The sequence below is a fragment of the Dipteris shenzhenensis genome, chromosome 32, assembly GCF_047967505.1.
Source record: "Dipteris shenzhenensis isolate YYH24624 ecotype China chromosome 32, Dip_SZ_1.0, whole genome shotgun sequence".
NCBI classification, from domain to species: domain Eukaryota; kingdom Viridiplantae; phylum Streptophyta; class Polypodiopsida; order Gleicheniales; family Dipteridaceae; genus Dipteris; species Dipteris shenzhenensis.
Window position 1 is genome coordinate 25,306,334 of NC_141627.1, and position 19,899 is coordinate 25,326,232.

A 19,899-nucleotide genomic window follows, 5' to 3' on the forward strand; every position below is an offset into this window, starting at 1 on the left:
ATGTAGACCAAAGAGCTTGTACCTTGATACTTGATTTATTTGACACTAGACAAGTACAGCTCTTATGTAAGAGCACACACACACATATGAACACCTATGCATATGGGATAACTCTCAATGTGACACATGGCATCCATAGGACACACTAGACTAGAACTCATACTAGAACACACTAGAACACACCAAACTGACTCAACTTGGCTTCATATTCTAACATTCCCCCATGAACGCATGGTGAGAGACTACTGGAATGGAACCAAGGACATAACATGACAGTGATAGGACTACTAAACTGTGCAATGTCTGAACTGGACATGGCTCCCATGCCAACTCAGAGGCTGAAGTCTGAGCATGGTTCAGAGGTCAAACTGAGCACTCACATGGCTTTACGGCCCAAACATGACTCAGAGGATCATGTCTCAGCATGGATGCATGAACAACTGAGAGGTCTAAGACCAATGCACCAACATCGTGGAACTCATATGCCAGGCCTGATAACTAGACCCTATCAATGCCAATACATGGCTCCTACAATACATCCTCCTCTTGACTCCAGGGACTAACTAGGAACATGGAGTCACACTCCAAACATATAAGAGAAAATACATCATTTTAGGAGGACAATCCAAGGCAGAGGACCTTTATTGACACTCCAAACATTCATTTTAGAGGGACTACTCAAGGCAGAGAACCTTTAACTCAAACATATAAAAAATATAAAAGATTTCATTCATTTTATGCATAGCAAGGACGAGAACCCATGAGCCGGAAGTATCTACTGCGCAAGAGTATGCACAACCTGTGTCGATGAAGGCCATAGGAGCAGCTACCAAGGGAGATCACATCATGACTCTCAATGTGCCGGAAGGAGTTACAAATGTCGAGTAACTTCACTTGATTTTACAATGTACACATGGAGTACTTTACTCACTGACTCGTAGGAGGTTGGGGAGTTGCACAAACCATCAAGGATGAAGTGACAGAACGGCTAAGGAGATAGGAAGACAACCAATAGGAAGGAGGGAAGGGGATTTTCAGCAAGGAGGAGCCGACGAGGGGAAGGTGAAGAGGGGGAAAAGGGGGAGAAGGGGGCATTCTAGGGGTGTGCATTCAATATAGGTACATAGGGCAAGAGGGAGAGAGAGAGGCCAGATTCAAGAGCTCACCTAGTGTGTATCTTCCTTGGCGTATCATATGTGCCGGAAGGAGTTACAAATGTCGAGTAACTTCACTTGATTTTACAAATGTCGAGTAACTTCACTTGATTTCACATCATGGCAAGCCTCAAGAGTTTTACATAGAGGAGGCTGTAATACAACTGTAGGAATCAAAGAATCAGAAAAGCCCTAATTTTTGAAATTAGGGTTTCTGATATTTTCTCAGAAACATGCAGAACTGTAAGCCCTAGTGCATCAGAGGCTAAATATGCCAAAATCTCCAAAAAATACTGAAAATCTGGGCTAAAATTGCAAAAGTCGACTTTTAGGTCAAAAAGCATAGTTTTGACAGTTTTTCACAGATTTCAGCACAAAATGAACCTGGAAACTTGCTGTGAGTATTGGATAAGCTTCTCTTCAGTAGGGCGACCAGTTCTGAAGCAAAAAGATGGCTGGAACCCTAAAACCGGAGGTGGTTTTGGCAATACCAGCAGTGGTTTCGAGGATGGGAGCTGATTTTGAAGGGGCTTTTGCACCAGGATGAGGCGCCCTGCTGTAGTGACTGCAGATATGCAAGAAAATTTGGAGTTGATCAAAACCACCCAATCGAAAAGCTGTTTTCTTGTTTTAACAAGCGATTCTCGCGATGAAACTCATCCAAAAGCTCTCCAGAAGGCTGGACCAGCAAAGAGAAGGTGCGGCAATCGCTGAAGAGACGGTTTGAGTACAAGATCAAAGTGATGGCGGGCTGGAGCATCATTGGACTTCAATGGCGAGGCTAAGGAAAGGGGAGGGCAGCTCTACCTTGGAGGGAAAGGGTAGCTTCCATTTGCGGGCCTCCCTCATCCTCTAGGTTGAGCTAGGTGCAGCGAAGACGAAAGGTAGGAGAGGTGGCTCTGATACCACGTGAAGGAACATGGTGGAGAGAGGGAGAGGGAGAGGGTAGGCTACGGAGAGAGGAAGTGATGCTCAAAAGGAGACATAATGAAATGGAAATGAAATGACGAGCAATGAACAAAAAGAGAGTACTCACATGTAGACCAAAGAGCTTGTACCTTGATACTTGATTTATTTGACACTAGACAAGTACATTTCTTATATAAGAGCACACACACACATATGAACACCTATGCATATGGGATAACTCCCAATGTGACACATGGCATCCATAGGACACACTAGGCTATAACTCATACTAGAACACACCAAACTGACTCAACTTGGCTTCATATTCTAACAGTCTCCAAGTAAAGCCGATGTGTGAAGATTTTTGAAAACCCCAATATCGTCTTGTACATGTGTACATGTGCGATGTTCAACTTGTGTGTGTGCTTGCTGGCGTTCAATCAAATCTTGTGTAAGCAACTTTTGAGTACAGCAAGGTATCCAGTGTGATGGTGTTGATCGTGGGTGACATATGTCCGTCATAGTAGTCCTTTACCAAGAGTTCATAGGGTCATGAGTGATGTTCCGTATTGTGGTAAAGTCATGGAAGCATAGACCTTGTTCTCTGTGTGTGCATCGTATTGCTTTGCATTTGACATTGGAATGATGTCTAGTGTTTTGAGATTTGTGTATGTATTTGCATGCTTGCACACGTGTGATTAAATAAATGTGCAAGTGCTTGGGGTGGAGTTTTTTTTTTGTGTGCATTTGAGAGGGGTAAAAAGGCATAGATCTTGAGAAGCTAAGTGGAACGTGATGTGGCCATGCAAGCACATGTAGCCTCTCTACGTGGATCTAGAAGCATGAATGTGGGTTGACGAATTCCTCACGGTGGGCTGGAAGCGTGGATGTGTGTGGAGATTTCTAAAAAGAAGAGAATTGGAGGGAGCGGGAGGGGGATGTGTGTAGGAAAATGGACGAAGAATTGAATTCTGGGGGGAGAGTTTTGGGTCTGTTGATAGCTGTTGCGATCATCTAGGAGAAGGTTTGGTTGGAGAAGTGGACTAGGTTTGAGAGATCTCAGGCTTGACGTTGCCTCGCCAGAATTGCGGTTGACGCCTCTCCTCGATTTCTGTTTTGATTTCTATGAGGAAGGAGACCTACGTATGGAGATGCATGTGTGTGCATATGTGCAGTAGCATAGTAGCATTTGGGAATTTGGATCTGCCGTGGTCTTGAGCACAAGAGAACTGATGTGCAACGAAGCACCTCATTGGCGCGGCTTTTCCGGGTGATTGGATTCTTCCTGAATTTCAGATGCGTATGCAGCGGCAGGGGGAGGGTGAATGCTACTATATGCTATGAGAGCTTGGGCAACCGAAGGGAGAACTCTATGATGCAGAGGAGAAGCTGCAAGGCTGCAAACACTGTGTGAAGGCTGAGAAAGTCTATGCGTTGTGAGAGACGACTGTGCAAGCTTGGGCGACAGGAGGTTGTGATCATTACATGAAGACCAATACCAGGTGATGGGAGCGCTGCAGTAGAGGATCTAAGCTACGGACCGTAGGGGCGGCATCTCTACTACACTAAGGCTTGGAGAACCATGGGCAACAGAAGGCAGGTGCTATTGTAGAGACCTTGGCCGATGGAATTGTAGAGATGACGAGCAGTAACAAGCTGGTCCTTCAGTTTGGTGAGCCCACAGGGCTGTTCTACAACATATACTATTGCGAGATGCCTTGAGTAGTCTCCTACAGGCTGGGCGACAGCAATTATACCCTGCTTGATGGATTTCACACATGTTTGCACGTAGAAGAGGCTGAGCGACCTGAATTTGAACTGTTAGGAGTTGTCTGCTGCATGAATTTGCTGTTGGGTGATTTTTTTTTCATATCGAGCTATTGGTGCAAGCCACTTGGAGTTTCTTGCAGTTTATGGCTTGAGCCAAAGGACTCGACTTTTGTTTCTTGTTTGGCACTCACAGCATGGGTGCTGACTATCTTGCAATGCTGCATTGGATCAACATTTTGGCATGGAAGCATGGTGCTCTTACTTGTAGTTGACGGGCCGGTCCCCCTGAATTCATGATGAAGATGATGCTGGCCAGGGAGAAGGAGTGGAAAGTCAAGAGACTGAGGCAGCTTGGCATGCAAGAGGAGCCTAAGAATCTGATTAGAAGTCCAAAAGCAATAAAGGCATATGCAGAGGGAGAGCCTATGCATATGTTCCTATGTAGGATGATTCCTTTTAAAAGGATTTGCATGAAGCTGTGGAGCTGATGAAAACACTCAGCCTAATATGGATGGAGACTGCAGGAAGAGGCAGAGGTCAGAATAACAGGAGAGAAGCTATGGCTGGAGGAGAAGGAAGTTCAGCTGGTACAGGGAGAGGACCAGGTTATATCAGCAATGTCCAATGCTGGAATTGTGGGGAGTGGGGACATATCAGCCCTCACTATGATAAGCCAGTAAGGGCAGGGGGAGATGTCTATCCTGAGCAGTAGAGAACAAATGATAGATCAAGTGACTACAGTATGGAGGTGAAAGATCTGAATCAGCTCTCTACCAGTGGTGTGAAATGGGAGGATAAGGGGAAAGGAAAGGCAATTAGCCTAATCAAAATGGAGACCATACCAGAGATTATGTCTGTACCCATGCAGTGAAATATGAGCTGTAGGCTGGAATTGGAAGAGGAACCTGAGGAGACAGTCACAGACGAAGATACAGAGAGTGAGACAGAGATAGAGAGCATCTCTTCAGAGGAAGAGAGTTAGTTTTCTTCACTGCTGAAGGAACCGAATGCATATAGTGTTGATGATGCAGGGGAGCTGGAAATCATTACACTTATCAGTTGCTATGGAGGAGGGTGTTGTTCAACCAGATCTGTGTGAGGTGGCAGAGGAGAGCCCGCGTGAAGGGGTTGCTGCCATAGATGGCAGAAAGGTTGAGAGCCCATAAGGATAAGTCTGTGTGTGTAGTGGTAGATGAGGATCATGTTCCAGTTCCATGTGATGATGTGCATATGTTGGCTGGTCATGTTGCAGCAGTTATGCAGCCACTTGACGACAAGGCTTGGAAGGAGTACATAGCTAAAGGGAATTAGTTCATGGTTGACACTGTGATTGTGTATACCAAAGGGACTGAGATTTCAGATTCAACAAGTGAAGAAGAAAGAGGTGAAACTAGCAGTGAAGATGAGAGCTCAATCATGTCTGACAGTGATGAAGCTGATGTGGTTATTACTAATAAAGTAAAAGATCTGCAGTTAAAACTCTTAGTTTGGGGGGGACCAGCAAGTGTTGATTGTGTGCATGCGGACTTTGATGTGTATGATGAGGTTAAGATTCAGTGTTAAGATTCAGTGTTTACAAGAGGATGGTGATTCAGATGATGAGCTGGATTGCATTCTTGATGATGCACTGGATGATATGTTAGCATTGATCTCTTCGAAAAAGAATGTAAACACCAGTATGCATGTTGAGCTGGATGGTAGTGATAGTGTGGTTAATGATCAGCTAGATGCTTTACTTGATGATACCCTCATGGATTTTACATGTGTGGTTGGTAATGACAAGAAAATATGTACTTCATATGACTGTTCAAAAAAATGAAAATGTCAGTGAAGACCTGATGCATAGCAGAGAGTGTGCTAATATGTTTAGCACTCTTCAGGTGGGAAGGATGTTTGTTTGCTCCTGGGTGATCTTGATAATTCATGTGATGGGCTAAGTTTTGCAACTTACAAGGTTGAGGCAAAATAGGGTATGTTGAGAAGTCCCTAATTACAGATTATGGGCTAGTTGTGCCCGAGAGCTCTATGTGTGAGGTAGTGACCTCAAAAGATGTGGCTGAAGCTTAGTAAGGATGTGGGTATATGGAAGGAGCTGGTGGCTACATCGATCTGGTGTGTTGTTGATTCCTTTTGATCTAGGGGGATGGTGGATTATGCATATCTGGCAGTGGAGGGTTCAAAGTTATCCTTTTGATCGGGGAAGAGAAAAGTAGAGGCATAGAGTACAAGCTTGCTTTGTTTTTGATCCAAGTGATTTGTTGATTTTTTCCTTTTAGCTGCTGGACATGAATGTCACAGCAGAAGAGTGGGGTTGCTAAAGTTGTGTGAAGATTTTAGAAAACCCCAAACTCGTCTTGTACATGTGTACATGTGTCAACTTGTGTGTGTGCTTGCTGGTGTTCAATCAGATCTTGTGTAAGCAACTTTCGAGTACAGCATGGTATCCAGTGTGACGGTGTTGATCGTGGGTGACATATGTCCGTCATAGTAGTCCTTTACCAAGAGTTCATAGGGTCATGAGTGATGTTCCGTATTGTGGTAAAGTCATGGAAGCATAGACCTTGTTCTCTGTGTGCGCATCGTATTGCTTTGCGTTTGACATTGGAATGATGTCTGGTGTTTTGAGATTTGTGTATGTATTTGCATGCTTGCACATGTGTGATCAAATAAATTTGCAAGTGCTTGGGGTGGAGTTTTTTTTTGTGTGCATTTGAGAGGGGTAAAAAGGCATAGATCTTGAGAAGCTACATGGAACGTGATGTGGCCATGCAAACACGTAGCCCCCTCTACGTGGATCTGGAAGCATGAATGTGGGTTGACGAATTCCTCATGGTGGGCTGGAAGCATGGATGTGTGTGTGGAGATTTCTAAAAAGAAGAGAATTGGAGGGAGCGGGAGGGGGATGTGTGTAGGAAAATCGACCGAGAATTTCATTCCGGAGGAGAGTTTTCGGTTTGTTGATAGCTGTTGCGATCATCTTGGAGAAGGTTTGGTTGGAGAAGTGGACTAGGTTTGAGAGATCTCAGGCTTGACGTTGCCTCGCCAGAATTGCAGTTGACGCCTCTCCTCAATTTCTGTTTTGATTTCTATGAGGAAGGAGACCTACGTATGGAGATGCGCGTGTGTGCATATGTGCAGTAGCACAGTAGCATTTGGGAATTTGGATCTGCCGTGGTCTTGAGCGCAAGAGAGCTGATGTGCAACAAAGCACCTCATTGGCGTGGCTCTTCTGGGTGATTGGATTCTTCTTGAATTTCAGATGCGTATGCAGCAGCGGGGGGAGGGTGAACGCTACTATATGCTATGAGAGCTTGGGCAACCGAAGGGAGAACTCTATGATGCAGAGGAGAAGCTGCAAGGCTGCAATTACTGTGTGAAGGCAGAGAAAGTCTATGCGTTGTGAGAGACGACTGTGCAAGCTTGGGCGACAGGAGGTTGTGATCATTACGTGAAGACCAATACTGGGTGATGGGAGCGCTGCAGTAGAGGATCTAAGCTACGGACTGTAGGGGCGGCATCTCTACTACACTAAGGCTTGGAGAACCATGGGCAACAGAAGGCAGGTGCCATTGTAGAGACCTTGGCCGATGGAATTGCAGAGATGACGAGCAGTAACAAGCTGGTCGTTCAGTTTGGTGAGCCCACAGGGCTGTTCTACAACATATACTATTGCGAGATGCCTTGAGTAGTCTCCTACAGGCTGTGCGACAGCAATTATACCCTGCTTGATGGATTTCACAGATGTTTGCACGTAGAAGAGGCTGAGCGACCTGAATTCGAACTGTTAGGAGTTGTCTTGCTGCATGAATTTGCTGTTGGTTGATTTTTTTTCATATTGAGCTATTGGTGCAAGCCACTTGGAGTTTCTTGCAGTTTATGGCTTGAGCCAAAGGACTCGACTTTTGTTTCTTGTTTGGTACTCACAGCATGGATGCTGACTATCTTGCAATGCTGCATTGGATCAACATTTTGGCATGGAAGCATGGTGCTCTTACTTGTAGTTGACGCGCCGGTCCCCTCTGAATTTATGATGAAGATGATGGTGGATAGTGGCTGTCCCGTGGGTTGTGGTTTTGTAGTATGCATGGCTCTGATTATACCTTGAGTTATCTGAAAGTGTTCATGGCAGTTATGCAGTTTTGAAGTTGTCATTTTCTGGAGTTTTATGTTTCATGGGTCTTCTATGTATTTTCTGAGCTTGATCTCAGTCAGTAGGAGAGCTTGTGTTGAGCGGTGTAATCCACTGGGTTCTTTTAGGTTGTTTGGCTTGGGAGGACATGTGGCCAGTGTATGAATTGAATGTAAAGGGGTGTAGAGACAAGGATGTTGAATAAATGCCTTTTACCTTCTAATAGTGTTGTTCACTTGCTTTAAATGTGGATGAGGGTGGCTGTGAAGGTGGATTAGGCTCTACTGCTTTTTATCATCCACCAAAAGCATCCAATCTGATCTTTTTGAAGGGTGCAACCTGCAAATAAGCATCCCAAAACTTTTGATTGTACACCTCCATTGTATCCCCTGCATCCATATGTAAACTGTCCCAATCTTGGAGAACATGATCTCTAAACTGTTTAGGCATGAATTGCTGGTAGAAGGCTTTCTTGAAGCCCTTCCACCTCTTTGGGGCTGACCCATCTGTGGTCTGTGCACTCCACCATGCACTAACTGTCGCTGTTAAGTGCAAGCTGACCATTCTCAACTTGGAGGATTCTGAAAAGTTTTCTGTACCAAATGTAGCATCAAACTGCCTAATGAACTGCAATGCTTTGTCTGTATGACCATATTGTCTATTATAGGTCATAAACTTGACAGATTTACCTCCATCTTTGAATTCCTTGGTCTTGGAAGACTTGCTCTTCCTAGACTTCTTGCATTTCCTTCTTTTTCTGGATGGTTTATCTGATATAGAAGTTGAGCTTGAGGTAGACGGTGAAGGGCTTGGAGATCGGTGATGATGCCTCGATCTCTTCCTGCTTTGAGACCATCCCCTATGAGATCCCTCTCTCTCGGGTTGTACACGAGAGTGTGCCTCTAGCATTGGCACATCATAAGCTACATCAGGCATAGTTTCAGCTTGAAACAAATGCTGAGCTCTTGGATCCCTTCTGAGTTTTTCCATCTCCTGCATATGAATGTGTACCATTTGCTCAAATTCTTGCTGAGTTTGCTGCACACTTCTTTGTCTTGGATGTGCATCCCTATTTGTGAATCCCACTGGATAGGTGATTGAGCCATTCTCCTACAACTTGACTGAGATCTGCAAGCTCTTACACACACTGTGTATGCAACTGATGCACGTAGCCTTTGCTTTTCAAAGAGAAAATTACCTCAACAAGAGGTGTCTTGCATTCACAACTTGTGCCAGTACTTGGCTGTCAACTCAAGGCATGAACCCAAAACTGTGTGCCCCTTTTCTGGCTACTGCAAATGACTTCAAAAAGCATCTGTTTTTCCCTCTTTTCACTGCTCAAAGGCATGCATATTCTTTTTCTGCAAATCTCTGATTTTACTGTGTTTTTGCTGCTTTCTTGACAGTAAAAGTCTGACAGGCAGGTGGAAAACTGCTGGCAGAAACAGTCTCTGCAACTGTCTTTTTTTTCTTTTTTTTTGTGTGATAGTAACTAGATAGGTAACCGGCTAGTTACTCTAACCAAACTAGCTAGTTTTGATTTGGTTAGTCTGCAATTGGACTAATTGAACTGGTCACAGTCTGGTTACAATGACCAGACTAGTCTAGTTAAGCCACGCTAACTGAACCAAGGTTAACTAACTGTGATGAGGTCAGTTTAACCTCAGGTCTGCCAACTGGCTGCCACGTGTCAACCACCCTACCACATCAACTCTGCAAGCTTGCCATGTCATCACACACATGTGGCCACCACGTCACCTGCCACGTGTCTTGCCATGTCATCTGTTGAGCTGACTGCCATGTCACCTACTGAGTTGGCTGCCTTGCCTGCCACATCGTTGGCTGTCACGTCAGCCTAAGGTTCCAAACCTTGGTTGATTGATCTGCGTCGCGCATCACGCTTGCGCCTTCTAGAGACCTCCGTCGTGGGACTTCTGTTAGCGCTCAGCGTCACCAGCCCAACCACCGTCAAGCAAACGGAACTGCGCCATATACCCCTGTGAAGGCATCTCTCAGCATGCTCTACGTGGAGATATCTGTCGAGGTCATTGCGTCAAAGATCTTCTCCGTACGTGGCTTTACCACCGAATCTCCGTGTCACGTTTGCGTGGAGGCGTCGGTTCTTTTCCCCACAGTTAACAGCAGTGCTTTGTCTGCATCAGGCAAGAAGGGGCGTGCGAAGACCAAGGCCGCTGGGCTCTTCGTCTCATGACCTCGCTCCAATCAACTAGCTTCAAAATCTTGTTAGCCCTTACTACTAGCGCATCTTGCAAGCAGCCCAATCAAAACTTTGACAAGTGCAATGATCTTCTAAACACCCAGGAACGTCACGTCCACAAACCTTCTTGGATCGTCACAGTTTGAAGAAACTGTGGGACCATGCTCTGATACCAATGCAACCCGCTTCAAAACTCAGCCTACACAACTCAGATGTTATTCAGATGTTATTCAATCAACGATTACTATCCCTCTCTCTTCCTCTCTCTACAAACAGCTAGGGCCCAGGACAATCTGTCGGACTGGACCCCTCGAAGGTTTTTATTCATGAAGAGAAAAACTGAGTACATGAGTTTCAGCTTGCAGGCTGAAAGATTATTCAAACGTACATGAAAAATCTGTTTTACAACGAGCTCATGGCTCATTTCTTTGGCAACATGTCAAGTGTCAAATTTTGAACTACTTTCTAATTACATGCCACTAAGGTCAACTCTAGGGTCTTCGATGTTCCTTGGTCACATGAACATCTTTGGGTTGCTTGCTAAGCTCCAAATTGCTTGGGTCTTCAGCCCCTCATGGTACTTGTGATAATTAATTAAAGCGCACCACCATGGCACCCATTAATTGTTAGCGCTTTGCATGCAAATAATAAACTATGGACTAATCCTATTCACAAGTGGGCGTTCCCATTGAACAAACATGTGAACAAAACATAGAACATGATTCTTGGTCGACCAAAGTCAACCCTCTTCGTCATAATTAAGTGGCTTTGACCAATGGTCGTGGCTCCTTAATTATGGCCAAGTCTCTCCAACCGAAGTTGGCACAACTTGGTTAACTGTAGTTAACCCTCTTGGCACATGCCAAGTCTCGTCGACCGAAGTCAACACTCTCTAACCGTAGTCAGATCTATGGTTCTCTGGTTAACCACAGTTAACCTTCTTGGTGTAAACCAAGTCATCCAGGCTTACTTGACCAAAGTCAAGTATCTTTGACCGTAGTCAAGTATCTTTGACCAATAGAAAAACTCATTTGACCATAATTAACCTAGATGGAGAATTGTTTAATTATGATCAAATAAATGGTCAGCTATACTTTGACTTCGGATATTTACATTGTGGTGACACCTCCACCCTCTCTTTGTGACCTACCCTAGATGGCCAAAACCACTTTCTTGCGTCCCTCTGTATCTCCCGAAGGGGGTAGCCCTCCCAAAGCCAGAGTTGCCACTTGGGGGCATCCTCATCCGGGATGCTGGGAGGGTCGATAACCATGCGTTGCCTAAGCGGCCCACCACTGTGATCAGCTGCCAGTGGAGTCAGTCTAGGCTCCCATCCTGAAGGCACATGGTGGAGAAGGGAGAGAGAAAGGGTAGGCTAGGGAGAGAGATAGTGATACTCACAGAGACATAATGAACTGGAAATGAAATGACTAAGCAATGACAAAATGAAAGTACTCACATGAGCTTGTACCTTGATACTTGATTGATTTGACACTAGACAAGTACAGCTCTTATATAGAGCACACACACACATATGAACACTAATGCATATGGGATAACTCCCAATGTGACACGTGGCATCCATAGGACACACTAGACTAGAACTCACACTAGAACTCACTAGAACACACCAAACTGACTCAACTTGGCTTCATATTCTAACTGGAACTAAGAAGAGAACATGACGGTGACAGGACTACTAAACTTTGCAATGTCAGAGCTAGACATGGCTCTCATGCTAACTCAAAGGCTGGGTTCAGAGGTCGGACTGAGCACTCACATGGCTTTACTTCCCGAACATGACTCAGAGGCTCATGTCTCAGCATGGATGTATGAACAACTCAGAGGTCTAGAAGGCGAATGCACCAACATCGTGGAACTCATATGCCAAGCCTGATAACTAGACCCTGTCAATGCCAATACATGGCTCCCACAGTACATCCCCCTCATGACTCCAGGGACTAACTAGGAACATGGAGCCACACACAACAAATATAAAAGAAATACATCATTTTAGGAGGACTATCCAAGGCAGGGGAGCTTTATTGACTCAACACACATTATTTATTGCATTCATTTTTGGGAAACATCCCTGGGCAGAGTACCCAAATATTCCTAACCATTATCTATCAATTCAGATAGATCATGTAAAATAATAGATAAAGCTTTTCGGTCAGGTCCAGTAGATGTAGCATGAAGATTCTCAAACTTAGCTTTGATCTCTGTGGCAAAAGCAGTGAGGTCAACCTGATGGAGCAATCTGTTGTCCAACCTCACACCAATGAGGGCAAGCGCTTTCTCTCGAGATGAAGTGACTTCTCCAAGAGGACGAGGTTCCATGGTATCAACCTTGAAGTAGCTAATTAAGCAGGCTGAAAAGAATATCCAGCTTGCAATAGCTCACGCAATTGGAAAGGCAATGAGCACGAGCAATGGCACGTAGGCAGCTGCAAATGGTTTTGAGGGCAAAAGGGCAGCTGCAAATGATGCGGCAGAGAGGGCAAAGGTAGCAGAGAATGTAAGTTATGACGGCTGAGGCAGAACTGAGCATCAGGTGAAATTGCAGCAAATGAGGACAAATGTGGCGCAATTATGGGGCGGAATGAGGGGTAGAAATGGCAGACTGTTTGGCAGCGTGGGCAGGAAGCATGGATAGCAAGAGGCAGCGCGATTTAGGAAAGATTCATGGCGGGCAGATGGAGCAGCAAATCGTGGGACTTGAGGGAGCAATTGGAGTGGCAAAGGGCTGGAACAGTGTGATGAATTTGCAGCAGCTCCCTACCGAACAACTCCATACGCAGCATCACGAGTAGCAAGGCTTCATGTCGGGCAGCAACCACTTAGCTTCGAGACATCCATGGAGAGGCTGAGGTAGATGAAGGACTAGGAGGGTTAGAGAGCTCTACCTTGGAGGGAGAGGGTAGCTTCCATTTGCACGCCTCCCTCATCCTCTAGGTAGAGTGAGAAGAAGGGGGAAATGGAAGGCTCTGATACCACATGAAGGCACATGGTGAAGAAGGAAGAGAGAAAGGGTAGGCTAGGGAGAGAGATAGTGATACTCAAAGAGAGACATAATGAACTGGAAATGAAATGACTAAGCAATGACAAAACGAAAGTACTCACATGTAGACCAAAGAGCTTGTACCTTGATACCGATTGATTTGACACTAGACAAGTATAGCTCTTATATAGAGCACACACACACATATGAACACCAATGCATATGGGATAACTCCCAATGTGACACGTGGCATCCCTAGGACACACTAGACTAGAACTCACTAGAACACACCAAACTGACTCAACTTGGCTTCATATTCTAACACATCCATCTCTGGGTCTCCCTCTATCAATGGCAAGAGTCGTCCCCCAGCCCCTAGTCCGAAGAAACTGGCTCGGCCACTACCTTCAGATCCATCACTTGTTTATAGTAACTGTGTTAAGTTGTGCAATCTTATTTGATCACCTGTTGCTTCTAGAATGAGTTATATATATTTTCTACTTTTAACTCATATTTTCATAATCTTACATTCTTAAATGTTTCTTCCAAATACTTGAAGGTACCCCGTTATTATTGATGCATTGGCTCCTGCCAATGTAACAGAATGGGTAGCAGATACTTGTTCCCTTCGCCAGCTCCCTTTGAGCAAAGTAAAAAACTCAACTCCCAAATGGTATCGGCTTTCTTTTCATATTTAAAGTGTCCAGAGAAGTGTTTTTTGTTATCTGACACATATATAGTTTTACTTATAAGTATTAAAAGGAGTATATGTGCCAGCTGAAGCAGTATTTTTGTTGCAGGTTTTCCATGCAGCAAATACAGATGTTGCAATTGGATTAACCACTGAACGGGAAATTGTTGTATGGAGATATAATCGGTTTGGACCACACCGGGTTTTGCAAGGCCATACTGACTGGGTTGAAGCAGTTGTGGTGGCCTACAGAAAACAACCTAAGATTAAAGAAGATACCATGAAAGCTGCATTGACATCCAAAAAACTGTAAAATGTTTGTTTAGTAAATGACACTCATAATTCAACTATTAGAAAAGAGGGTAATAGAAGTTATACAGTGAATGGGGGAAATGTTGGATTGGAAATTAAAGAATTCTCTAATTTGATATGTTCTGGACACAGTTTTCCAAGTTTCTCTTCCTTCTCCAAGAGGCACAAGGAACCGACACAGGTTAAGTTTGGAACTTGGGAAGAAGGCTTGGCTCCACCTGACATTGAAGTTTATAGTGGTGGTGGTGATGGAGCTCTCTTAAGGTGGCAGACCGACAGGACCTCAAAATCATGGGTACTTTCAGAGTTGGGTCCTGCCTCACAATATTCTATTCTCTGTATGCTACATCATGAAAAGCTGGATGTTCTCATCACTGGTACTGTTTCTTCCTGGAGCTCTCTAGCAGATTAAAGTGGGATGAAAGCCAAATACTTCCACATTGTACTGTCCATCATTGCTTTTGTGATTTACAATTATAAAACATTGTTTTGCAACATTTAGCTCATCTAGTATTTTTAATGATTTGTGCCCATAGGGCTATTAATCAGTCACAGAATTACAAGGCATTCTAGGACTACTAGAGGGATTCGAAAATCATATTTCAAGAGTCAGAACATGCATATGCAAAGTAAATAGCATTATTTCCTCTGAAAGGAAGAAAATTTTTACTTGAAGATCACAAAAGTTGCCACCCGTGGGAGGAAAGAGAAGTGAATATTGTTGGAGAAGTGAGTAATTGACTATGGATTTAGTTCATTAATTCACCCTTGGGGTTAGGATCATTAAAATTTAAAAGCTCAAAATATTGGTAGGTCCAGGTTAGGCCACCTATGACTTAATGTCTTTGTAGGTTAGAGATTTATTGAGGGGCCACATGAGGTGGCATAACCTTCGCACGGATGGAGGGGATGGGTGCCACATGGCACCATAGTAGTTTGGTCTAACTAACGTGGCTTTTTTTTCTTTAAAAAAGATTACTTCATTAAGTATGAATGAAAGCCGCTGGAGCAAGCTCTATGAATGAAAGCCACTGGAGCAAGCTCAAATGCGGAATTACATCACAACATGCATGAAATAAAAAACAGCTAAAAAGGAGCTAACAAAAATCGAAGGTGGAGGCTGAAAATGCCACCTCTACCTTTAAGAAGACTCAGAAAAGAACGGAGATCCTCTCCAAACTCTAAAAAAAGTCTCTCTCCTGGCTGCTGCTCTAGAGGATCCCTTCATGCTGACCCAGATGGCCATCAATGTGTGTAAAGTATTGGCCATAGACTGGGAAGGATGAATCTGTGAATGCTCCATCGCCTCTATACATCTGAGCAGCTCTGAAAGGAGTGAAAGCTGAGGTCCCATAAGAGATAACCATGCCACTAATCCCCATGTCATGAAGAAGGGTGCTCTATGAAATATGCAAAGACTCCTGGCAACACCCTTCCATATCATCCTCGCCTATCTACACTCCCAAAGGCAATGTTGAACTAACTCAACTGTTGCGTGGCATCGAGGATAAGTAGGGTCAGCCCTGAACCTCGATCTCCACAGGTTCACTGCAATCCCTCCATGAATAGAAAGCCAAAAGAAGAGAGCGATCTTTCTATTTTTGAGGGATTTCCAGATCCTCCTCTAAAAGTTTTTCTGCACCTCTGCAGAAATATGAAAACTATCCCAATGAGGAGCTCTGGAGGACCTCCAACCTCTACTACTATGCTGAAATCTCTTGGCATTTCTAACTGTGTAGCGAAAGAAGGAAATGCTCTTCTCTCGGTGCCCTTCATCAATCCACTCCCACTCCCCTGGGTCCCACTGCAAGAACATGATGGGAGAACCACCATATAACCAGAGTCTCCAAGACGTGAGTGCCAAAAGAACGGGGTTAGGATCATCAAGATACCACTGTGAGTCCATGCCCCACTCCATGTAACCTGCAATCCTAACAGGTTGAAAGGCAACCTCCAAAAGAATATCATCTGAAGATTTGAGAAGTCTGCCTCCCGACTAAACATCAAAGACAAGGGTCTCCTCATGTGCATCCCGCAAGGCAATAACCTGTAATGGAACACCCGTCCCCATAAAGGCTCCCAACCAAGTGGACTCTGTGATCGGTGAGTGATCGGTATTTGTCCACTCTGCTGGTATGGCTGCCTCTATCTGCTGCATCCTGACTGCACTCCCTTTGAGGTGGCCAACAACTGATAAGTCTATGATCTTCTCGAAGCTATCTAAAAGCCTTCCAGGCACCTACAGTGGAAGCAGGTCCCCTCTCCCATCTAGACCACTGCATATAATGTGACACACCCAATGATCTGCCATGCTCATCCAATATGGATTCATTTCACATAATTGGCCACCTATCTATTTCTTCGCGAGAGGAGGGTGTAAATCTCTAAAGAGTGTCTCTGAAGTTGCCCCAAGATTTCATAATGGAAGCCATGAGAGGGGAAAGGGGAGATCTAAGATGGGCTGAAGTAAAAATCCATCTGGACCTGTCGATTCAATCTCCCCCGTGAGAAGGTGTACAAGACTGAATGTTGCGTAGGAAGAAACCCTTCCAAGTTCTTGTCCAAGAAATAATCCTCTCACTACAAATTTGCAGAGCATGGCCATACACTACGAATTCGGATACATAATATTGAGACCTTCTTCCTCAGTGGGGAGAATGAGGGTCTCCCAAGCCACTGTGGCTACAACATCTGAGGTGCCCTCTAACCCACTCCAAAGAAATTTCCTAACGGGTCTCATGAGCTGAGATATACAACCTCTAGATCTGCACCAACAAGAGTAAACGAACCAGGTAGTAGCCAATAATACTTGGTTCACAACCATTACTCTAGATGCAAGGTCAAGTTTGGTAGAACTCCAAAAAATGAGTTTCCTCCTGATGCTCTCCAACACGGGAGCAAACTGTTGTGCTGGAGAGATGCCCACCCCAACCAGGCATCCTAAGTACTTCATGGAAACACCCCTCTAAATCTAGGTGAATCCTATGTCAATCCCCCAGTCTAGAGTATTCTCATCACTAATCCAAAAGCCATTGGATTTTTTCCATTTAATATGAGCCCCTGCTGCAGAGCAAAACAAATCCAAGGCTGTCCTGAATGAGGTGAGTGTTTGTGGTGTGGCATACAAAAAAATAGTTGTATCATCTACCAACTCACTATCCAATAGCTCATCCTCCTCCCTCAATGGAAGACTTAGCCCTATAATATCAGCTTGAGCTCTAAAGCAATAGCTCATAGCTTCGGCGACAAATTAAAAAAAGAAAGGGGACTAGAGGGCATCCCTGACGGACCGATCTGGTAATCTGAAACTTGTCTCCCTTGACTCCACCAATGAGAACCTGGCTATGGGCTGATCTGTAGAGACCTGACACCCCTCTGATCCATGCATTTGTGAATCCAAAGCGAGTGAGGGCACCCTCTAGAAAGCCCCAGTCTACTCTGTCATAAGCTATCTCAAAGTCCAGGAGTAGAATGGAAAGCCTATGGCCATTATGCATGGCCCAGTCAGAAGCCTCCCAAAATGAGAAGATGTTATCGAAGATGCTCTTGCCATGCACAAATACCATCTGTGTATCATGTATAAGATCTGGAAGAAAGAACTGCACATGTAGGCTGATTGCTTTTGCTAAGATTTTGTACAGAGTACCCAATAGAGTGATCAGTCTCCACTGAGACACTAAATTTATGCATCCCCGTATTGGGATAAGATGAATGAGGTTCTCCATGAGTGAGTCTGGCATCTCACCCGAGTCCCAAACGCCCTGCAACGCTGAGGTAATGTGATCCCCAATCTGATCCCAAAGTGAAATAAAGAAAGGGGGTGTAAGCCCATCTGAACTAAGGCACTTGCCCTTGTGAAGGGCAGAAAGAGCAGTCTTGAACTCTATGTTGGTGAATGGTGCATCAAGTGAGACTATCATATCTCAGTCACCAAAATAGGTAAGTGTTGCCAGATAACAACTGGAGCATCATCTCTGGCCTGTGCGTCAGGATCTGTTGTAAGAAGGGAGGCATAGAACTTTGTGGCTACCTGCAAGACGTCATCTGGATGTGTCTGTAAAACTCCGTCTGAGTCAACAAGCTGTGAGACGTTCTCCTTACTATGTCTGGGGCCAAGAGTAGAGAAGAACTGCTTGTTGCCCATCATGCATGTGAGATACCCAAGTCCGCAACACTGCCTCTGTGAGACCCTCCTCTGCGTAGAAGGCATATGGAATCCTGATATAGGCAGAGGGTCTCCTCACATGAGGATCTGAAACAAACAGAACAAATGGAAATTGGTCTGAAGTGGACACCCCAGGTGTAATGCATACTATCCCCCCTCTGTCCAGATCCCAATCATCCACATAAAATCTGTCAATTAGTGCGTGGATAGGCATCTGCAACCTCCTGTTCGACCAAGAAAACAGGAGTGACTGTGGCTGAGTATGGAAAGCATCGTCATGCCATGCATCTCTGCCACTATATGGAAAAGGAAGGCATTCCAGGTTGCTCTCTCTAGGGAATGGATACCACCTTCCCTACCTCCTCTTTTGTCTGTGAGCATTTCAACCATGTTGAAATCACCCCCAATGATCCAAGACTCTGCAATGCATGACCAAGAAAGCAGCTCCTTCCATAGAAGGACATAGTCTCCTCTTGAATTGGGGGCATAAATGTTTAAGAAACCAAGCTTACGCCCACCAATCAAAAGAATGATCCACTGAGCTCTAGAGGGAACTATGATCCCATGTTCAATCACCAAGGGTAGCACCGCAGAAGAAACAGAAAGGCAAGTACCTCCCCTATTGCCCAAGGCGGTGACGAAAAAGTATGCCCCAAGAGAAGCTTACCCAACTTGCCACAATCCTTGACATCCAGTTTGTGTTCCTGAATCATGAGGACATCGATGGGGCCCTCAATAACACCTGGATTAAGTTGGTTACGACTCAGCTCCCTATAGTGGCGGTGAGATACACCTCCAAGGCCCTGAAAGTTCCAACTGACAATCCTCATTGACGAGAGGAAGAGGCCGGATGAAAAACTCTACCTGACTTGGTAGCGGAGATATCCCTCTCCTGGGAAAATTTCCTCCTCTCAAGAGGAGGAAAATCAACTAGGGAAAGTACTCCCACACCTGTAGAGGGGGAAGCTCTATCCATGGTGCTCTGAACGAGGTGCTCCCCAAGGGTAGAGGGTATAAACTCCTCCTCTAAATCAAACTCTGCCATGTCTGCTAGAACTGCAAAAGAGTTCTTGAAAGATGCTCCTAGCATAGGTCTGCGGAGGATCCCTACGGATGAAGGAGTAAGAGGAAAAGGGGGCTGCTGGTGCTTATTGATCTTGGCCAAAATAGCCGCATTAGCCTTGAGTACAACACGAGATTCAGCAAAGGCTTGCTACCTAGGAGAAATCTCCTTCACATGAATGGATGAAGAGATAGAAGCAATCTCATCAGCAGAAGGAACTAAAACATGTATATCTCCTTTCTGTAAAGGAGAGCCTGTGGCGCCATCAGTAGCCTCCAGATGTGGAGTTGGCTCAACAACTTTGAGTGGCAGCCAAGGGGGGATGACTGGAACAGGACGTGCTAAAGGTCCCATACGCGCTATAAACGAAGGTCCAGGACGAGAGGCTGTAACCAACGGTCCTGGGTGAGAGGTGGAAGGTCCAGTAGCGTGAGAAGTGGTAGGATGTGCGATAGAACATGAATTAGGTCCAGCCGAGGTGGTGCTA

At 44.9% G+C, this 19,899-nt stretch overlaps 1 protein-coding gene across 1 annotated transcript in view; it reads left to right on the plus strand.

Annotated features, from left to right (window-relative positions):
• LOC147880509 (uncharacterized) overlaps nt 1-19,899 on the plus strand; it is a 185,428-nt gene that overhangs the window by 88,525 nt on the left and 77,004 nt on the right. Inside the window, exons 7-9 of the mRNA XM_087371226.1 lie at nt 13,741-13,831; nt 13,982-14,181; nt 14,317-14,561. Of these exons, the coding sequence (XP_087227352.1) occupies nt 13,741-13,831; nt 13,982-14,181; nt 14,317-14,561 (536 nt within the window). The remainder of the gene's footprint in view (nt 1-13,740; nt 13,832-13,981; nt 14,182-14,316; nt 14,562-19,899) is intronic.